Here is a 20,560-nt window from a genome sequence, read left to right as displayed (position 1 = left end):
CTCTCGGACTATCATCGGATCCTCCAGATCTTTATCGTCTTACAACCGACCCACTGTTTTTATCACTGAACCCATTGTGACTGATATCTAGATTCCATAGTGATCTGTGTTACTGTGATGTGAACTGTTGTTGCTAATTAGTTACCATGGTTTTGGTTTTTTTGAGTGAGTGATTCTTTTCTTCGATCAAGTAAGACCTTTTTTTATTTTTTTTTTTTTTTTTTATCTATTGGGCAAGTGGTTTTTTTGCTGTTGGGTAAATCCCTGATAGGGCAAAAATGAGGGAAATCTTCTAAGAGGGATAGAAAGATTTTTGTAAGACAGAGACTTGAATGCGAAGCAAAGCGAGAGCTTCCGTCGCTCAGTTAAATTTTTTTATCTGATAGCTATTACTGATGTTGATAACAACTCGTAGAGTTAACGTTTTAGGTATCATATGATCAGGTAGAAATGAAAAAATACGTGGACGCACCACGTGCCGTAGTTTGACACGCGGTAATCGTGCGTAGTGGGTACATTCAAAGGGGGATTTGAATCGCCACGTTCTTTTCCCCTGTTTTTTTCATCCCCCACTCTGAAACAGCACGAGCACACGTCGATTCAAGTATCATGAACAGAAACACACACATACTCCTACTCGCAGAGTATTTCATTCTACTGTATTTTATTTCGTTCTCTTTTTTTTTTGTCCACTCTTTCGCTTAACTCACCCTTTAAAATCCTGTCACACACATCGACAGTGTGACGTACGCAAAAATAACTGAATGAACCAGCCGTCACGCGGCCGCCGGAATTAAAAATTGCGCGGGATTTAACTTTGCCGACAGGTTGACAAGTTGCTTTGAATAGAAACTGATCATATTTCGATGCAACATTACTATGAGTCCCTGAAAAAGTCGCGGAAATTCACCAATCGGCTTAACTGGCGCCCAAGTAGTGGCTAATTATCACGGAATACAATAGATATTATTGCAATGATCAATCGCGATTTTAAAGCTAGAGCTTAGCAATAAACTTAGGGCTTATCTTTGGTAATGATCGAAATTATTACAAAGCCGGCTAGTAGGTTCCGAGTAGATTTAGTCCATTAGACTGTAGACCGCACAGAAAAGCAGCTTTCGGTTGTTTCTCAAGGGCAACCATCCATTGTTTCAGATGCAAATGATGTATTTTGAGATAAAGCTAAAAATCCTTGACATTCGTCACAAGATCAAGAACAAACTCCTGCGCTGAATTTCCGAAAGGAAGGATCGAAGTTAGGCTGCTGATAAGCGAAGAGACGCGAGTACTTAAGCCGTCGGGTCTGGTTAAGAAAGATGTCGTGTATTTGGAGAAAGATGCCGCTCTAACCCGATGCCCTGATTGCCTATGGATATATTCGGCCGTTGCAACGGTCCAGGAAGTGGTGGTACCACATTGACTGGAGCTGCTAGTGGAGTTGGAACCTCTATCAGAACTGGGACCGTGGTGCCTGCGATAGCAACAGCGACAGCAACGGTAGCTGATTCAACAGCTAGTGTGAGTGCCAGTGAATCTGCCCTAGGTCCTGGAAGTGCCAACAGGATGCAACTGACCGGAGCATCGGCTCCTGGAACTGCGGCTTCCCCGGAATCCGGGGTATCGCCGCTTGCTGATGCCTACTCCAAAATGACCACTGACATTCTTACTGAGCGCACGTTGGGTGACTTTGTCAGTGAACATCCTGGTGAACTTGTCAAGACAGGTAAGTTTGGTCATTACTGGATCAGATTTTCGTAGCACTGATGGGAACTTTTCTGATCCTGTCGATGTGGAATTTGAATTTCCAGGCTCTCCACATTTAGTTTGCACAGTTCTACCGGCTCATTGGCGTTCCAATAAGACACTTCCGGTGGCATTTAAAGTTGTGGCATTAGGAGAAGTTGGTGATGGCACGCTGGTGACAGTCCGAGCTGGCAACGATGAAAATTGTTGCGCGGAGCTCAGAAATTCAACGGCTCTGATGAAAAACCAAGTGGCCAAGTTCAATGATTTGAGGTTCGTCGGTCGTAGCGGAAGGGGTAAGTCCTCCAATTATTTAACCACTAAATTTATTTTTCCGTCCCAGAATCTGCTTCTCCCAGGCTGGCTTACTCTCCAGAGTTGTAGCCTATAATCGTGAAAACAGTGAATGGCATGATTATAAATTCACTGAAAAGTTGTTAAGTGTGTCGCTAAAATTTCATTCACACAAAAGTTTAAAGTTTTCCGACCCTCAGTTGACAGAGTGTTAGCGTCGGGTAGATGGTAGTCGGGCGACCTCAAGAAAGAGGGAAGAAAACCAAGGGTAAGAAAATGGGGTGTAAGACGTAACGTAAGAATTTCGCGTAACGGTAGGTCATGGATGTCTCAAGCAAAATCCCACCCCGGTTTCTTTTTCCAGCCTCGCCCTTTCCGTTTGGGAGGAGTCCGGAAAGAAAACCCTGATTTCTTGAGGAAGCTTTTGAATTGGCTGCTGTTTTATTCCACAATCCAGAGGGTGGGTAATGGGTTTTATCTGTCTCAACTTGTTGGTTCCTTTCCATCCCTTTTTACTTATCGTCAACTAACTCTCTTACAGTCTACACAGTCTGGCATTACCACTCTTTGCTATTACCCGCTAATACTGGCACAGCGCGTTTATAAAGAAGGGTTACTTGTAAGTATTAAAGAGAGACGAGCCAGCAAGATGAGGGCGATGATATTAATTGAGGTTTTACCAGAGAGTTTCAATTAAGATTATTAGCTCAACTATGCTTTTCAGGTTCGCCAATATTCCCCATCTCCTTTATTATATCCGATGTGCCGGTTCGACGGATACCTTAAATATTTCCCTCAAAACTATTTACCATTATACATATTCAAGTATCCAAAACATCTGCACAAATAAATCGCGACTCGTTCTGAGTGTATAAATAGACAGGAGTTTTGTCAGGGAATTAGAATGATGATGAAAGACACAGTATTAAAGGATCCCAGAGAAATAAGGACGTTGAGAATACTAAGGATCCACGTAGAGTCTTATAAAACAGGCAACATCTTCTCTGCTTACATCCTTCATCCAAGCTTATGTTAATTCCACGTTTGCCAAAAACAATTGAGTCTTAATCCCAGACAAATGACGTTGCTAGAATCTCCCAGGAGTTTATCAACCCGTTCCACTGGATCGGAAATCCCAGATTGTCGATATTTTTCCCTGAATAAACTTAGAAGTCAATTCTCAATGATCGCTGCTGAGGCTGATGAAGAACACAAAGCAAAGGAGTGTCGAGAGTGACCACAGTCTGGTTCGCCACGCGAATTTACCGGCCGTCAACCTGCGAGACAAGTCACGCAACAAGAACCTCTTGTGTAAACTCACCCACCCTTCGGTTACTCTTCGGGTTTGCGTGGCTGTGCCGGGAACTACGCAACAACCCTCGTATCACCCTCGGTGCCAGTCTCCGAAACCATTTAAAAAGTATCTCATTTTATTTCGCTAATGGCCAGACTTTTACACGTTTTTCGAGGCTACCCATTGTAACAGTCACCTACCAAGTGAATTACACCCTTCGTCTTCATTTCCGTTGGAACCTTTTTCCAGGAGTTCCATAAATAAAAGGTATATCATAAAATGATTCATTTCCCGTAACACACCCCCCCACTAAAGAGTGTCATTGCATATTACACTCAACGTATCGTCCTTTCGATACATTACTGCGGCTTAATTTGGTTAGCCTGAGTTCCGGTAGATAACCGGGTTTGCAAACTTTTGGCGACAATGCCTGGCAATGCATATTTACCAGAAAAGCTTAATGGAGAAGAGAAAGCTTCAGTGAATAAACTCCCCGTTCCCGTGTTATCAAACTCTGTAAATATATTCGATATTTTAACAATACCCATGTTCGTACTCCCAACATCACAGTACTTTTACATAATAGTAATTGATGCAATAACAAAACAACTAATTTGATAATATTAACGCATGATCATCAATATGTTAACAGGAAAAAGTTTTACGCTGACGATAACAGTATCGACGTCACCACCCCAGGTTGCGACTTACACCAAAGCAATTAAAGTGACGGTTGATGGTCCACGTGAGCCCAGATCCAAGACCAGTGAGTATCACTGTAAGCATTATTTCATATTTTTAATATATATTATCAATAAGTCTAACTGTGTATATATTTAATTAACGAACTTAATGTACGGTAAGAATTTTTTGCGGTCGGTCTTTGGCTCGGGAGAAACTCATCATCAAAGTTTCTTATTACTTTATTCCCCGTAAGTTTCAAGCTCGCGCTAGATGTTAAGAACACGAGGACTAAAGCGTAATGCTGGTGATGAAGGACTGCGGGTTACACCTAAGATATTGTAGACTGTGTAGCATCTAAAATGTTAAACTACATAACTGAACATGTATAACTATACTGGGGACAACGACAAACTTAGTATAGAGTCCACGCCTACTTCTTGGTACTGTTCCCAGCCGTGGACCCTTTCGGGACATACAATTATCCCATAGAAGTTAGTTATTCACCCCCTTACAGCCTTACCAAAACGTGCTAGTGGGTAGTGGGTGTCGTTTAGTTGCCACTATTGCACACTAAAACCTAGAATGTGTTGTCTAGTTTGTACCTAACTTAGTACACTCGCATTATCCCGTGTGAACTGCTCTGGGTATCAACAGTTGTGAGTTTTGACTCGCCTGTATTCAACCACTTTCTTATTATATTATACTCCATCACTTTCTTGTTTTGAGATGAAGGAGCATTAGACAGGGTTAGATATTTCAGCAGAGTAAAAAACCCCCTGAAATTTAGAGTTCTTAATATCAACTTTCTGATGTCAATTTTTTATTTCCCATTTAAATGATATGAGAAAAATTTATTTAATTATGAAATTTTGTAACTCAATGACTTGAGATATCGATAAGGCCAATGCATTTTTCTGTAGAGAATTGAATGCTCTACAAAAAAGGTCTCTTATAAATTTTTGATAAATTGAATATTTTCAAAGTTATTCGACGTCAAAGTTGTATTTACAAAATTTTTTATTTTTTGACTTTTCTGGTGAAATTATCAGACTTATCACAAAATTTAATAGGACCTTTTTTGTAGAGCGTTTCATTACAAACAAATTATCTTTTACAAATTTTTCAAAATTCCGCAATGGTCTTTAGTTATTCGAACTCAAAATCAATCAGTTCAAAATCGTATTATGGCTAATTTAATTCTAATGCAAATAACTGAAGACCATTCAGGAATTTTAAAAAATTTGTAAGAGATAATTTGTTAGAAATAAAACGCTCTACAAAAAAGGTCCTATTAAATTTTGTGATAAGTCTGATAATTTCACCAGAAAAGTCGAAAAACCAAAAATTTTTTTCATGTTATCTAAATTGGAAATAAAAAATTTCAATCAGAATATAAACTTTCAAGTATTCTTAAAAAATAAAAAATATCCAATTTTTTTTTATTATGTAATTCTAATAAATGGTAATAGATCCTGAAAATGTAAGAAAGTGCTTAGAGCCAAAATTTCAGATTGAATCTCCAAATAAAAGGATTTTTAAGCTAAAACGTCACAAAGACTCTCCTTTCCGCACTTTAGCCGATGCCTATCCCCAATCTGCGCTCGTTATAACTTTAAGGTACTGAAAAAGTTTATCACCATCAGATCGTGCCGCTGAATCCCCAGACGCGGGACCACCCGCGTAATAATAAAACCCGACTGTAAAAACCTTGCCAAAAATAGCTCCTTTGAAGACAAGGAGCTTATGGAAACAAACAGACATGAAAGGGGATTTTGTATTTCATCAGATCATAGCTTAGCCATTTTTTAATAGCCGACTTTCTCAGATGTTTCATTTATCTAGCGAAGGCTATTCCGATCTCTGGGCTCCTCAATACAATCGGTAAGGGAAATCACACAGCAGAAGCCTATACTGTTGCTTGGAAGCAGTTGGGTGGCGCTTACGTGGACGCGGTTTGACACGAGGATAAATGAGCGTCGGCCCGGGCTGCTGGCACGTTTGGTTCCGTCCGTGAGAGGGTTGTAATTAATTAAACAAGCAATTCATTACATATTCAACCCTCCTCGTAGACACCCACGTATACCTTGAGCTCCTTTTTGTCTCTCACCCTCTTGTCCTTATCGTCTTCTCGCTCGGAATCGGGCAAAGCAACCACGTGCATCCAAGGAAATTGATCGAGAAGGGTTTCCCTGTACCTCTGGCTTCTTTGTCTCTAATCTGCTGAATCTGAAGGACTCCCATTGGACGACTACTTCTGTTCGATTGTTTCCAAGTCCAAAATGTTTGACGATGTACAGATGTACAAATGTACCATGTCCTCACTTTTCCCAACAGCAACGTGTATATGAACACTCACATGCACACATCCCCAAGTTTTGGGATGTGCGGGAAGTGGGTGCTAGACTGTGTGTCGCGAAATGAGAAGCTGTCGTTGACAGCTGGGTGATTCTCTTGGCAGCTTGCAAGCTCTCTTAGGACCCGATGAAATCGATAATGAACAGAAAAGTCGTTGGTTAATTTTTTTTACCCCAGCCAACAGAGAGGAATTAAGCGAAAATGAAAACTACTTTGTCAAATTAAATCAGATTGTCCTTTTGATTATTTCCCGTTAGTTTTTTTGCTTGGAAAGTAATTTAAGCTTTGGAGAATGTCATTGACATATTGGGGCAGGATCACGTAAATAAGGAAAGTGCGATGGTCAACGTGCAGTGACTCAATCGCTGATCGTTTAACCGGATCTCGTTAGCTGGCGTCGTGGAAGCCGTCGGTGTTCCGTTTGCTATTGTGTCATCTGGGTAGTACGGTACCTATTCAGCAAACTAGCGGGAATTTCGGGTTGCCGAGTTAGAGAATTAGGGCTTCGATTGGATTATCGAGTGCGCCGGGATCTGGACTCGGGATGTCTCTGTCTAGCTTTTTATCAGAGTATCTGTCTCCATCACAACTCTATATTACGTTGGGCTTGAAATGTTGGTCTCTATGGCCTTCAGCGTTTGCATTAGAGTATACAGAAAGCTGGGGTTCTACTGAAATTTGTTCCATCTCACTCGATTTGAAACCCACCCTTGTCGTTTCTGTCCCCATGCTCTATAACTCTCTCTCTTTGTGCAACCAAGAGAAAGGGATGTATAGCGAGAACTGTACACATGAGAGATACGCTCTTGTTGCCAGCTGGACGCCTGCTGGGACGTCTTTAATTGGGTTCCAACGTCGCCGCCGCCGACGGGAAATAAAATATATCGGCACCTACTACTCTTCGCTGACTACAGAATAACATATAGCAGTCGCGGTGGATTTATCCCAGTCTACAAAGCTCTCCCTTTGGACCCACGTCAATTCCAATTGATTCTAAAGATTTTAACATCAGTGGATAGATTTGGCTTTTAAACTTTTTTACTAGATTTCATAGAAATTTATATTTTACATTGGATCTCATGGAATTTTCAATGAATTTTTATCGAATAGGTTCGAAAAATACCATTGGTTCAAAACTTTATATATTAGGGTGTTTAAAAAAAAAAAACACATTTTTTGTTCGGAAACAGGTTCAAAAGTTTCATTTAGATATAAAAATACGCCTGTGAATATTAGTATTAAGAGCTTCCACATCACATTATTTTATTTTTCATAAAGATAACATGGAACCATGTTTTTTGCATGTTCTGATTTTTATAACTAGTTAACAATGTGTCATAGGAAAAACCTGCAGGCAACTTTTTGCAGAGAATTAAATGATCTACAAAAAAAGTCTCGATAAATCCATTTTTTCAAAAGTTATCGGAGCTCCATGTTAAATTTCAGTAATTTTCGAGATCTTTTCACTTTTCCAGCGAAACTATCAAACTTATCACAAAATGTCATAAGACTTTTTTTGTAGATAATTTTATTCCCTACAAATTAGTTCCTATAATATTTTTTCAAATTTCGCATTGTTTTCTAGTTATTAACATTTTAATGTGAAGCTTTGAAAAAAAAGATGCGTTCAGATAAATTTCAAAAAAAAAAATTAATTTTTCATTCAATTTTATGTTAAAACTTTAAAATAAAGACATAATAAGAGATCTACTTCCATTTCGGATGTCGTCTTTTTTTAAAAATTTTTAACTCCATAATTGGGCGCCAAAAAACTTTTAGACTTTCCTGCTCCGAGCATAAATTTATGTTCAGTAGCAGTTACTACTGTTATTAAATTTATGAACAGGCGCACGATTTATGGTAGTGCTGTCATTTTTAGGGCATCAACAGCAATTTCATGCATTTGCATTTGCATCACAAAGAGGAACGCCATTTTTTGCATCGCCGCTGGTTGATTCACTTCAACCGCTACCGAATCCACTTCAACCACTACCAAATCCACTGCAGCCACGTGATCCACTGTCATCGTTTCGACATGCAATGCCCGGCAATTGTCAAAGTAAGTACTCCATATTTTGTCCAGCACTAATATATATTCCATTACTCGTCCAAAAACAAAAACCACGAAAAAATCTTAATAGCTTTGAAAGTTGATCATTTTTAAGGAAAATCCTTTCCCTAATCTCTATTTACACTAGCTTCCTGTCTCCCTCTATCCCACATGATGGTTCTTGTCCTCTTGCTCGGTTGCCGTAGCTCTCACAGGCTTTTTGCCCAGACAGTAACCGCAAGCCTGTTCAAAGCTAGATTAAATATTATATTAAAGGGCTTGCCAGAAGGCCAGAGGCGGACTGCTACTTCGCTCGTTCTCTCATCGTTTACCTCGTTCCGTCCCTTCATCGTACTACCGAATTCGCACGCGAGTTCCTGCGGGTTCGACTCTCGAAAATATTTAACCCCGACAAAATAAAGACTAAAATACATCTATACTTAAAAAAACAGCCATAAGCATCGCTAAAACAACAAAACAAAAATCGCATATCAAGTAAACATACTGATTCACCCTTTGGTGAATTCCGCGAGAGATGACCTACGAGTAAATTTTCCAATACGTGTATAACATCCACATACTTCACTTATTAATTTTTTTAGCTGTATCGTCAATACCGAAGCATCGCTTGTGGTTTAATAGGTCCGCGCTTGGCTATCAACTCCGATATCCATCCATTTATTTTTTTTTTATTCCGTCCTTTGCTAGCCTGGGCATCCCTCAATATTTCCTTTTTATCTCGGCACCTAGAATTATCCGTAGCCGCATCGAACCCAGCCTCTGCATGAATTTATATTTATATCCGAAAGAAGCAACTTGCCGAACACACGTTGTAGAATTAAAAGTAAACAAAAAAGGAAATTAAAAAGTATCCACCGAAAGTACATCAGTAGCAGCCAGTTACTAGAGTATCCAACAAAACTCCTGGGGGATTGCGAGGAATTTGATAGTCTACGTAGCGCTGGATAGAGCGACTAGGACGGAGAGATAAAGTTAGAATAGGAAAGTGGGATAGCGATACGAGTAATAGCATCACCGGGTTCCGAACCGAGAGTATTTAGGGTTAGTCAGAGCCCAGGATGGACCGTCCAGGCGAACTCGGTTATTTGAGTTGGACGCATCATCGAAATTCAACCCTTTGATCTCCCATCCCCCGAGCAAAGGCTCCCTGTCCTCATATAAAGTCCCTTTTTAAAAAGTAACCATTCAAGCTACGATCAATCCATAAATTCTTTAGACATGTCGCAATTCGGATTGACAACTGGCAACTCATGGGGGTACGGTAGTACCGCTGGTTATGCTGGATACTTACCAGGACCGTTGTCATCTTGTGCTGCCCAAGCACCTTTTCCGCCACCTCCACCACCACCTCCAGCCCCGACCACTGCGCTGACGACATTTTCGGGCGCCAGTATGAGCACTCCGACGGCGCCCGATTCAACCGCTGGGTCTACTGTTGCTACTAATAGCTCACGGACACCTCAACAAGATGCTTTTTCATCTGTTTCATCACGTAAGCTGCCCAATAATTTAATTATTAGATCTATGGCGCCCATTTATTAGGGCTGACTGTCCGTTAATGGAACGGCTGCTTCCAGAGCCCGTAATTGTTTGATCTTCGTTCGGTTTTCAGTTGTTCCAGACACGACGACACCTGGACAAGCAGACCCCCTTGATCCTCTGAGCACTCTGATGTCAGGATCAACCCAACGTTACCAAGACTACGTCTCCCCGCGTTCATTGTCCACGGACTCGAATACTACTGACAGTCCAGTCCACGAAGAAGGCTTTGGACAAAATTACGGCAATTACTTTCCGACCCCAGGCGTTTTGCCAAGCATACTCTACTCACAAATTTATGGTAATCAATTTCAGAATAATGACAATTCTGAACAAACGTCCGTTGCTGAAAGCTGCAATGTTAGGCAAGAAGAGGTCAGGCCTGATAATAATGTATGGAGACCTTATTAACTTAACTTTATTAGTAAAAAAAAAAAAAATATATAAATAATCAATTGTAAGTAACAAGTGATTCTATTGGTTATTGGTGCTTGTGGAATATAAATTTTAGAATTATTTTTTTGTGACTATTGTCCTCTAATTAACTTATTAAGACTATCGGCGATTAAATCTTGGGCATTACCTTTTTATTAATCGATCTAGTAGGCATCAAAAATCACCCACCTAAAAAGGCTTTTTAAATTAAATTATAAATTTTTAAAGTTACCCGGAAAAAAGTCAGATATGATCATTTATAAAAATTAGCCGTATGTGATCATATGTAATTTGATGGAAAAGAAAATATCTACTCCGTATATGTCCATATATGACATATGTGGACATGAATATGTTGCATAGCAGCAGATTTTCGGTCACATTTAATATTATAATATTTGCAAAATCATATGAGTTCAGATATGGTCATATATGATTTATGCATATTCATATACGATCATATATGTGCACATATGATTCACACATGTTCATATGCGATCATATATGATCACATATTGTTCATATACGATCATATATTAATCATGCAGGATCATATATGACCAGATATTATTTATGGGCGTACGTATAAGATCATATAGCTACATATATGATAACATATGATTCATGCACGTTCATATACAATCATATATGATCACATATGATTCATATACGATTACATATGATTCACGCATATTCATATAAGATCACATATGATCATATATGACTATATATGATTATATATGACTATATATGATCATATATGATTTTTTTTTTGGGTATATAGAAAAAATAACAGTTTTTAGTGATTATTTTAATAAATTGATTGTGTTGTACTAAATTATCAACGAATAAATTAGCAAAAAATTTCAAAAATTGTGAATGGATGCTAATGTATAATGTGATTATATATGAGAGAAAAAAATTTAAATCATGAGAGTGAGACTGATGTATTGTAAATAAATTGTACATATAGTAAGTCCTTATTAGTTGAGGATACATTATTTATGTTTCATAGTATATTTTTGTGTTTATTAAATGAAAAATAAAATAATAAAGTGAATTATTTGGGGCATGTGCAATAAACTGTCTTTGAAGAAAAAAACTAAATTAATTTAAAAAATTAACGGCGCTGTTGCATAGCGAATTATTTGTGCAGAACTTTGAATATAACTGATGAAAACTCTCACTCTCAACATAAAAATTTCAAGTAAAAGTATTTAATTACTTTATAAATATATTCGATGATAACCAGCTTCTGAGTCTACCGAAGTGGATATCGCTAAAATTACGTAATTTAAAATTTAAAATTAAACATATTATTAAATCCAGGCAACTTAATACCACTTATTTCCCGTAATACATATCCGAATGTAGTTTTTGACCGAGTCGAATTACAAACAATTGTATTTCAAAAACAAAAAAAAAGTAATAAATGTATATAATAATTGACTTTATTTTTTTCATTAAAAACCTGCCATCTTTCACAACTAACCTAAAAACTAATTTATTTTAATTATCAAACATGACCAACTTTAAATTAAAATTCTAGCGAAACTATTGAACTTACGTCAAATAGTAACATAATCTTCTTTGTAGAAAATTTAATTTCCTACAAAATTTAATGAGTACATTTTTACTGTATTTTCAATAGTTTAGCTGAAATTTGCATTCAAAATTGAATAAAAAATCGAATTTAGTGAAATCGAATTCCCGAAATCAAAATCAAAATTCCAGCGAAAGTATCGAATTTCAGTCAAAATTGATAAGGAACTTTTTTGTAGGAAATTTAATTTCCTATAAGATTGTAAGAAATCATTTTTCCGTATCTTGAATACTTTAGCCGCATTTTTGAGTTTAAACTTAAAAATACAAATTCTGATTCAAAATCCGGAAAACTGAGATGCATTTTTTTTTTTTTTTTTTTTTTTTTTTTTTTTTCAAAAGAATGTGAAAATTCCATGTAAAAAAAAAAATTAAATTTTTATTTCTATGAAGAAACACCTCTACACAAATGATCTGCTGTATTTTTAACTGGTAAGTAAATTTTTATTAAAAGAAAACGAAAAGAGATCTGCAAAATTTGGGTCTCAGATCTAGGCTATATTTTTCTGAGTATGGGGTATAGGTGAACGTGTATTTATCACGAGACACTGCCGTATCCCCATATTTGAATATTTTGCTCATCACCATCGATGGGTTAATTAACAATTTTCACCTGGTGGTTAATGAATTTTTGTGACTTTATAATTTCTTTGTTCCGAAGAATAGAAATCAGTATTATACATGGGTACACGGAAGAATAAGTTTAGTTGTGCTAGGTTTAATTAAATCTTCTGTTGAATTTGCATATACCACTGTTTGAATCATTCCTCTATATATCTATACACACATACATATACATATATATAGGATTTGGTGCTCCCTTGAGTACAGAAATATAGCAGAAGTACTGGAGTATCTACTGTAAAACCCTTTGTCGAGATTCAACATGATGCTTTTGTGTTGTGTTGTGTTTTCTCTGTGTTATTCTAAAGCGTAAAAAGGTTTTCACGGCAATAATATATATGTGTATATATATAGGGATATGTATATTTAGAAACGCAATGCCAATTAAGATCTCAATTACAAAGAAAAATGATAAAAAGGATCCTGTTGTTAAAATGAGTGTAATAAATTGCCAGAAATTATTTTTAATTCATAAACTGAGAAAAAACAATTAAGATCTACGTTGATCTGAAGTATATCTAAAGAGATCTGATTTTTCAAAATACAGATCTCGGTAAATCAAGGAAGATCTCAAGTTGCCAGGAATTTTTTTTCAAGAGATCTATGAAAATTTGTGAGAATTCACAGAAGATCTGGTCAGATCAGTAGAGATCTTTTGAGGTCAATGTAGATCTGAAATCATTGATGGTCTGCTGAAATAACCAGAAATCAGAGATCTATTTTTAATTTGAGATCTATGTAAATTTACGAAGATCTGATTTTTCTAAAAATAAGATCTGTGTTACTTCCAACAGATCTACAAAGATCTGATTTGTCAAAAATTAAAATCAACTTGACTTCCAACAGATCTCTGAAGATCAAGGAAGATCTCAAGTTGCCAGGAATTTTTTTTCAAGAGATCTATGAAAATTTGTGAGAATTCACAGAAGATCTGGTCAGATCAGTAGAGATCTTTTGAGGTCAACGTAGATCTGAAATCATTGATGGTCTGCTGAAATAACCAGAAATCAGAGATCTATTTTTAATTTAAGATCTAGGTCAATTTACCAAGATCTGATTTTTCTAAAAATTAGATCTGTGTTAATTCCAACAGATCTACAAAGATCTGATTTGTCAAAAATTAAAATCAACTTGACTTCCAACAGATCTCTGAAGATCAAGGAAGATCTCATGGTTGCCAGGGATTTTTTTGAGATCTATGAAAATTTGGGAAATTCACAGAAATCAAAGATCGGTGACCTCTGTGGCCCTAATAAAAAAATTCGTTGCTTATAATCTGTCAATCTGCGTAGATCTTCATAAATCTAAATAGATCATTGATATTATTGTTAAATTTTTTAAGATCTGCTAAGATCAACCGAAATCTTTAAAAATCACGTAGATCTGAAATCATTGACGATCTGCGGAAATCATCATCGATCTTCAGATACCTATTCCGAATATCAGATCTACGTAGATCTCTACAGATCTCAATTATTTTTTCCACGTATTCAATTCGAACTTAAATTCCGAACCCTACCGACAAATTTCTAAAATTACAGGCGATCTTAAAAAATTCTGAACCCTACCGACAAATTTCAAAAATTACGAGCGATCTTAAAAAATTCTGAACCCTACCGACAAATTTCAAAAATTATGAGCGATCTTAAAAAATTCAAAGGGTTGTTACAAGAATAATTTGTATAAAAATGACAATTAATTTTTAAAAATGGGCGGGAAAAAAATTTTACTGCACTAAAACAGTCTAAAATATATACAAAAGTATGACGTGTGTGTACAAGTGGTTCCATTGGCACGTGTAGTCAATAGACTCGTGAAAAGAGACATTGGCATTCACATCTGCAATATATACCCCCAATTCGCTTGTTCTCCTGGTATGTAGGGTTCGAGGACATTTTTTCATTTATTTTTCACAACCACCCCACTCGCTCCCTACCTCTCCCGCTCTTTGTGTGCTATCTCTCACATGCGTTATCACTCGTGTTCTACCTCATGTAGGTCAACCTCAACCGCCGACTTTTTTTTATCAACCACCAAAGCCCCATTAATCTCTTTCGATTTCGTTTGCATGTTTTTTTTCCGCGGCCCGGCCTGAAAAAATTTCTGTCACCATTTTGCTACCAATAATGACAATAAGACCAAAGACGCGGGAAATTCTTCAGTTTGAATTTAAAATTTTTTATTTATCGGGGGGTGGGGGGGCGTGATTGAATTAATGGAACAAATTGATTGGATCAAATAGCTATCTCTAGTTTGTGTATATCATTTGACATTCACGTGCTATTCACCATACACTCCATTATCCGTATTCTACATTCACTCTATCGTGTCCACTTTAGTCTATTATACGTGTACCGAGTATCGATGACAAGCTGCCTTGTACCTTGTGCCTGGTTTGCGTTTGACAGCCAACTAACGATTTATATATATACTTTTGAAAATTATTAATTATTAATTATTGATTTTATATTTTTATTTGGAAATTTATTTGAGACATTTCGTTATTCCCGAAGTAGGAAGGGATTGGACAGGATAAGGAAATTTCTCTATGAAACGTTTATAAATAAATTGAGAAAAATATCAAGTCCGGACTGGGAGTCGAACCCAGACCATGTCAATTATGCGCAGAATGATCTTACAGTTCCAATCCTGTGCCCTAATCCGTTCAATTGTAGGAAATTTCTTAATCATAGAAAAATTTGAACGAGAATAGATAAAGTGTTAGAAAAGTGGTGTTAAAATCAACTTACACCGTTATCTAAACGGTGTACATAGGGAGTAAATTAAATCCGAAAACAAGGATTATTTTAACACCATTTCTAGGTTTAAATGTAACACCAATAATCTTAACACCAGATTAGTATAGACTTACACCATTTTCTGTAATATATTCAACTGATAATTAAAAAATAAAACTACTTTTTTTTAACATCACGAAAATTTTTAACACCATTTAGCTTTAAATATAACACCAATAACCTTAACACCGGAATAGTGTATTCTTACACCATTTTTGTCATGCATTTGGATTCTGATAATTAATATATAAAACTACTTTAATTTTAACACCACCACTGGTGTTATTTAAACACCATTCTGGGCTTAAATTTAACACCAGAGTAGTATAATCTTACACCATTTTCTATAATATATTCTACTACTGATAATTTAAAAATAAAACTACAATTTTCTTACACCGTGAAAAAATTTAACACCACTGCTGGTATTATATTAACACCATTCTGTACTTAAATTTAACACCAGAGTAATATGTTATTACACCATTTTTATCATATATTTGACTTCTGATAATTAAAATATTAAACTACTATATTTTTAACACCAAATAAGTATGACCTTACACCATTTTTTTTAATACATTCGATTTCTAATAATTTAAAAATAAAACTTACTATTTTTATCACCACGAAAAATATTAACACCACTGGTTTTTTAATACCTTCTTCATTATCTTACACCATTTTTTACTAACTTTTACATTCCTATATATTTATATCTATCCACACTGATCATTAAACAGTATAGTACATATATGTGTTACCCATACATACAGTAACACCCTTAACCCCCACATTGACCCAGCGAGTAAATAGGTTTATCCATCTACATATATTTATATAAATACATAGATTTGTACATAGGTAGCTATATCTACGTATTAGTGCATTATAGTGGTAAAGAGCGAGTTAGAAATAGTCGTTATACGCACCGGTCACTGCTCTCGCAACTCGACTACCCTCTTTCCGAGCATCGGCGATCACTCCTATACAAAATCACCCTTTGTCCCTGATGCACGATGGGAAATTACTTTTTGCCCTATTCCGATTATAGAGAGACAAATTTTCGTGTATGTGAACCCAATCATTTTCTTCTGCAGAGCCGAATGATTCGAGTCATGGTTTTGTTGCAATGTTCGAATTTCGACAAGGGTTAGAATTTAATTTTTTTTTTTTTCTTATTCTTGTTTTTGCTGGGGTTTATATTTTTTTGTTAATTAATGGAATTAAATAATTTAGGGATGCAAGAAAACGTGCATCCGTGTACTGAATTCACGAATTTAAATAAGTCGAGTTAAACTTGACGAAGTGGGTCCCCAGAGGGTGGCCCGGGTGAAGGCAGCCCTTGATTACCAAGATCTTCATCTACATGCTAAACATCCTTCCTTCGCATCGTCTTGTGAATACACTTGTATATGTATGTATATCACTAGATCTACAAGTTTATATCCTAGTACTCAACAGAGGAATAATTATCATAATTAAAGTGCGTATGTAATTAATTAAATCCCTACTCATTACAATTTTTCTCTCATATCCACACTTTTTCCATCCCTCAGCAGCGCCGCGGAATATTCCCGTACTATCGCGCCTTCTTATTTCTACTTTAACCGCATTTTTAAGACAGCGACAGTGGCGCTTCTTTACTTCTTTAAGATCCTTTCCTTACTTACGTTACTACTTAACTTTCTTTCCCTCTTTTACCGGCTGTCTCTTCGTGTTACCTCAAGGGATGCCGCGTTTCTTACTGTTGAGCTCGCGACCCTAGTTCACGAGTCGTTGCGCAAGAAATTTTACTTTAGGGGATACTTTCTTAAAGCACTTTCTTCAGTTTTTCGTTAGAGGGCGACACTTGTCTCTTTTTTTTTTTTCCACTTTTTTTTTTACGTCTTTTAGAAATTTCTAAAATAATTTTTTTTTTTTTTTTTTTTATACAAAAATGAAAATTAATTTTGAAAAAAAAAAAAAAAAAAAAAAAAAAAAAATTTTTTTTAAATTTCATATGGAAGCTGGAAAAAAATTGATACTTTTTTATTCAGATGACATATATATGTATATTTATGTATAATGCATATATGTATATCTATATATATGTGTATAGTGACCTTATGTGTGATATTAAAGTAAAAAGTGAGAAAGAGAAGAAGATTCAATGGACTAGGTGATAACCCAAGCTTGAGCAAAGAGAAGAGAGAGATCTCGGCAAGTATCTTGGCCGGGTCTCGCCGGTAGCTAGGCAACCCCCACCACTAGTCTAGTGAGTGGTAGTGAGATTGAAAAAGCCTGAGACAGACAGAGACGGAGCAAATGACTGAGAGTATAGAGGGACAGAGAATAGAGGAAACGAGATCAGAGAGAAGTAGAAGGTGAGACTAAGAAGGGAACCCCGTGGTGTATATCTATATCAAGACCCCCGCACCCCAGACCGACGGTCCTCTTTCCAAACCCCTTCCAGCCTCATCGCGGGAGCGCGGGATCCCAGCCGCGCCACAGCGGCCACGCTGGGCCACCTCAGACCCCAATGTTCTCTCTCTATCCTCTCCTTCTTTTCACCTCTCGCCCTTTTCGCTCTTCGCCCTCGATCCTTTTCTTTCACTTACTCGCACACTTCAACGTGACACACTTCTGCCCCTTCACTCTGCCTTCTCCTCACAACAAAGATCACCTGCATCCTCGTAATTTCTTTTCTTTTTTTTTTTTTTTCAAACCTTCGGAATTACGCTAATAGCAATTTTGTCTCTTATTTATTTCTACTAAACAAATTTATTAATTTTTTCAAAAAAATTTACAATTTTCTCTATTAAAATTTTTTTTTTAAAATATTTCTAATCATAAAAAAAAATTTTTTTGGGGTTGGAAAATAAAAAATAAAATTTTGGAATTTTTGATGAATGAAATTTTGAATTTTTTTGAAAATTTAAAAAAATGTAGAGAGAAAGTTGGAAACCAGGTAAAATTGGTCACCATTTTGTTTTGCGGTTGAGGGTGCGTGGTGCGTGATGGGCGAGGCAACGTTCTGCGCATCGTCTTGCGGTTGGTTTGCGGTTAAGGGTGGCTAGGCCCGATCATTGGCCGCGGGGGTATTGAAGGAGGCTTTTGGGCGTGTGGTATCGCACCTTGCGGTTGATTCACCACCGATCTAATGTCTACAAAGGTGACTTGGTAGACGGCCGATGGGCGCCAGATTCAAAAATTCAAATTTAAAAAATCTATAACTCTTTTATGAATTTTCAGACGTTGTAGCATCCCTCGAAGTGTGAGGGCTATAATACAAAACGTAGAAGGACTTTCTGGCGTTTAATTACGTTCTACCCTTGATAGTTAACCCGGGACTGCCAGCGACGGCTCCCTTTCATTAAGGCAATAATTTTAATAATTTTTATCTTTCTGTATAATCTAGCTAATTAAAATTACGCTTTGATCGTGGGGTACCACTTGACTCGCACCCTTCATACCTTGTAAATTTTAATTTCGTTGATTCATGTCTGATTATTATTTTACATTTATACTTAACACTGCGCGATATTCAATTGCGCTTTTAAAATTTTTTTTTCTGATAAAGCAGCCTCTGATTGATGTCAATTTACATCTATATCCTGCCAAACGGGCTTTCAGATAAAAAATTTGGATTTTTTTTTTGTCCGAAAATTTATGTTCCATTTTCCCCCGGGTTTCTGAGTATCGAAAGCAGATGGGTAATGATAGAAAACTTCTTGCAAGACTACTGTGAAAAAAAAAAAAATTCGAGGCTTTTAACCCAAAACTCCTACGCTACGGTCTACTTTGACGCGGATCGTTTTTTTCGGCATCAAAAGGGATGTTCTGGAAATCAAGGGTAAAGGTTAGAATGTATAGCCAGTACATGAAATAGCATATACCGTTTTCGACAAAGCAATGAAAAGTAAATAGGAAAAGTGTGTAAGAAAGACAGAAAATATCTTTGGCGTATTCAAATGCTTGATGAAATTGACCAGACGTTGAACTACTTTGATCTGATGCTGCTGTACCGTTGCTCTTACACTCGGCTCTTTAAATATATTCGCTTGGAAGATTGAAGTGAACGTCTGAGAAGAGAACCGCGTAAATTACTGAGCCTTAATGAAAACTTATTTTGTCTAAGGTCTAGTGTAAAAAATATTTCACTGTAAAAAAAATGGTGTAAGTTCACATAATCCTGGTGTTAAATTTCATGCCGACATAGGTGTTAATACTTTTCTCGGTGTTCAAAAAAATTTTAATATTTCAAAAAATAAACTTTAAAAAATTGGTGTAAGTCCCCTCATTGGTGTTAAATTAACACCAGTAGCAGTGTTAATTTTTTCAGCTATCAAATATGTTTCAAAAATTAAACAGTCCAAAAAATTGGTGTATGCGTACTCAATTCTGGTGTTAAATTTAATTCCGATAACGGTGTAAATATTTTTCCCAGTGTTAAAAAAAGATTTTATTGTTTGAAAAATTAAATTATAATAAATTGGTGTAAGTCCACGCAATCCTGGTGTTAAGTTTACTACCAATAATAGTGTTACATTAACACCACTAGTGGTGTTAATATTTCACCAGGTGTAAAAAATCGGTGTAAGTCCTTGAAATCACGGTGTAACATTAACCCCGATAACGGTGTTAAAATAACACCAGTAGTGGTGTTAAAAGAACACCAGTAGTGGTGTTAATATTTTTCCAAGTGTTAAAAATTGAATTGTTTTAAAAATGAGACGGTAAAAAAATTGGTGTAAGTCCACAGAATTTCGGTGTTAAGTTTAATTCCTATAACGTCGTTAAAACAACACTAATGGTGTTAATATTTTTTTCGGTAATAAAAAAAATTGTAGTTTCAAAAATGATATCATTTTTTTAACACCGCTTAACACCGGAAAAAATATTAACACCACTACTGGTTTTATTTCTACACCATATTAGGGGTTAAATTAAACGTCTTTAACCGTAACACTGGGATAACGTGGCCTTACACCGTTTGTTTTACAGTCAAGTGGGCTATTAATGATAAAAAAAAAATCTATGACTTTGAAACTAAAACTGTTGGCATTTTTATTAGGACGTTTTTATCGGATTGTTGTTGTAACGGCCTTTAAAAAAGATCAGAAAATAAAGAACAGTATT

The 20,560-nt window shown here is 36.4% G+C and overlaps 1 protein-coding gene across 1 annotated transcript; it reads left to right on the top strand.

Moving 5' to 3' along the window:
* The first annotated feature begins 1,368 nt into the window (after window positions 1–1,368).
* Window positions 1,369–10,785, top strand: LOC103573561 (runt-related transcription factor 1). The gene is made up of 6 exons (XM_014439683.2): window positions 1,369–1,723; window positions 1,809–2,039; window positions 3,984–4,109; window positions 8,250–8,429; window positions 9,658–9,933; window positions 10,054–10,785. The coding sequence occupies exons 1-6, from the start codon at window positions 1,369–1,371 to the stop codon at window positions 10,389–10,391; spliced, it is 1,506 nt and encodes a 501-aa protein (XP_014295169.2). The 3' UTR covers window positions 10,392–10,785.
* Window positions 10,786–20,560: the final 9,775 nt, after the last annotated feature.

The sequence above is a fragment of the Microplitis demolitor genome, chromosome 2 (genome assembly GCF_026212275.2).
Source record: "Microplitis demolitor isolate Queensland-Clemson2020A chromosome 2, iyMicDemo2.1a, whole genome shotgun sequence".
Lineage (NCBI taxonomy): Eukaryota > Metazoa > Arthropoda > Insecta > Hymenoptera > Braconidae > Microplitis > Microplitis demolitor.
This window is presented reverse-complemented; position numbering and strand designations above follow the sequence as displayed.

What these genes read in the sequence shown, in the direction of transcription:
- LOC103573561 (XM_014439683.2), top strand. Translation starts at nt 1,369, where the DNA reads ATGGATATATTCGGCCGTTGCAACGGTCCAGGAAGTGGTGGTACCACA. An exon ending in TGGTGAACTTGTCAAGACAG is followed by an intron (nt 1,724 to 1,808) that starts GTAAGTTTGGTC and finishes TTGAATTTCCAG; the next exon opens with GCTCTCCACATTTAGTTTGC. An exon ending in TTTTTCATCTGTTTCATCAC is followed by an intron (nt 9,934 to 10,053) that starts GTAAGCTGCCCA and finishes TTCGGTTTTCAG; the next exon opens with TTGTTCCAGACACGACGACA.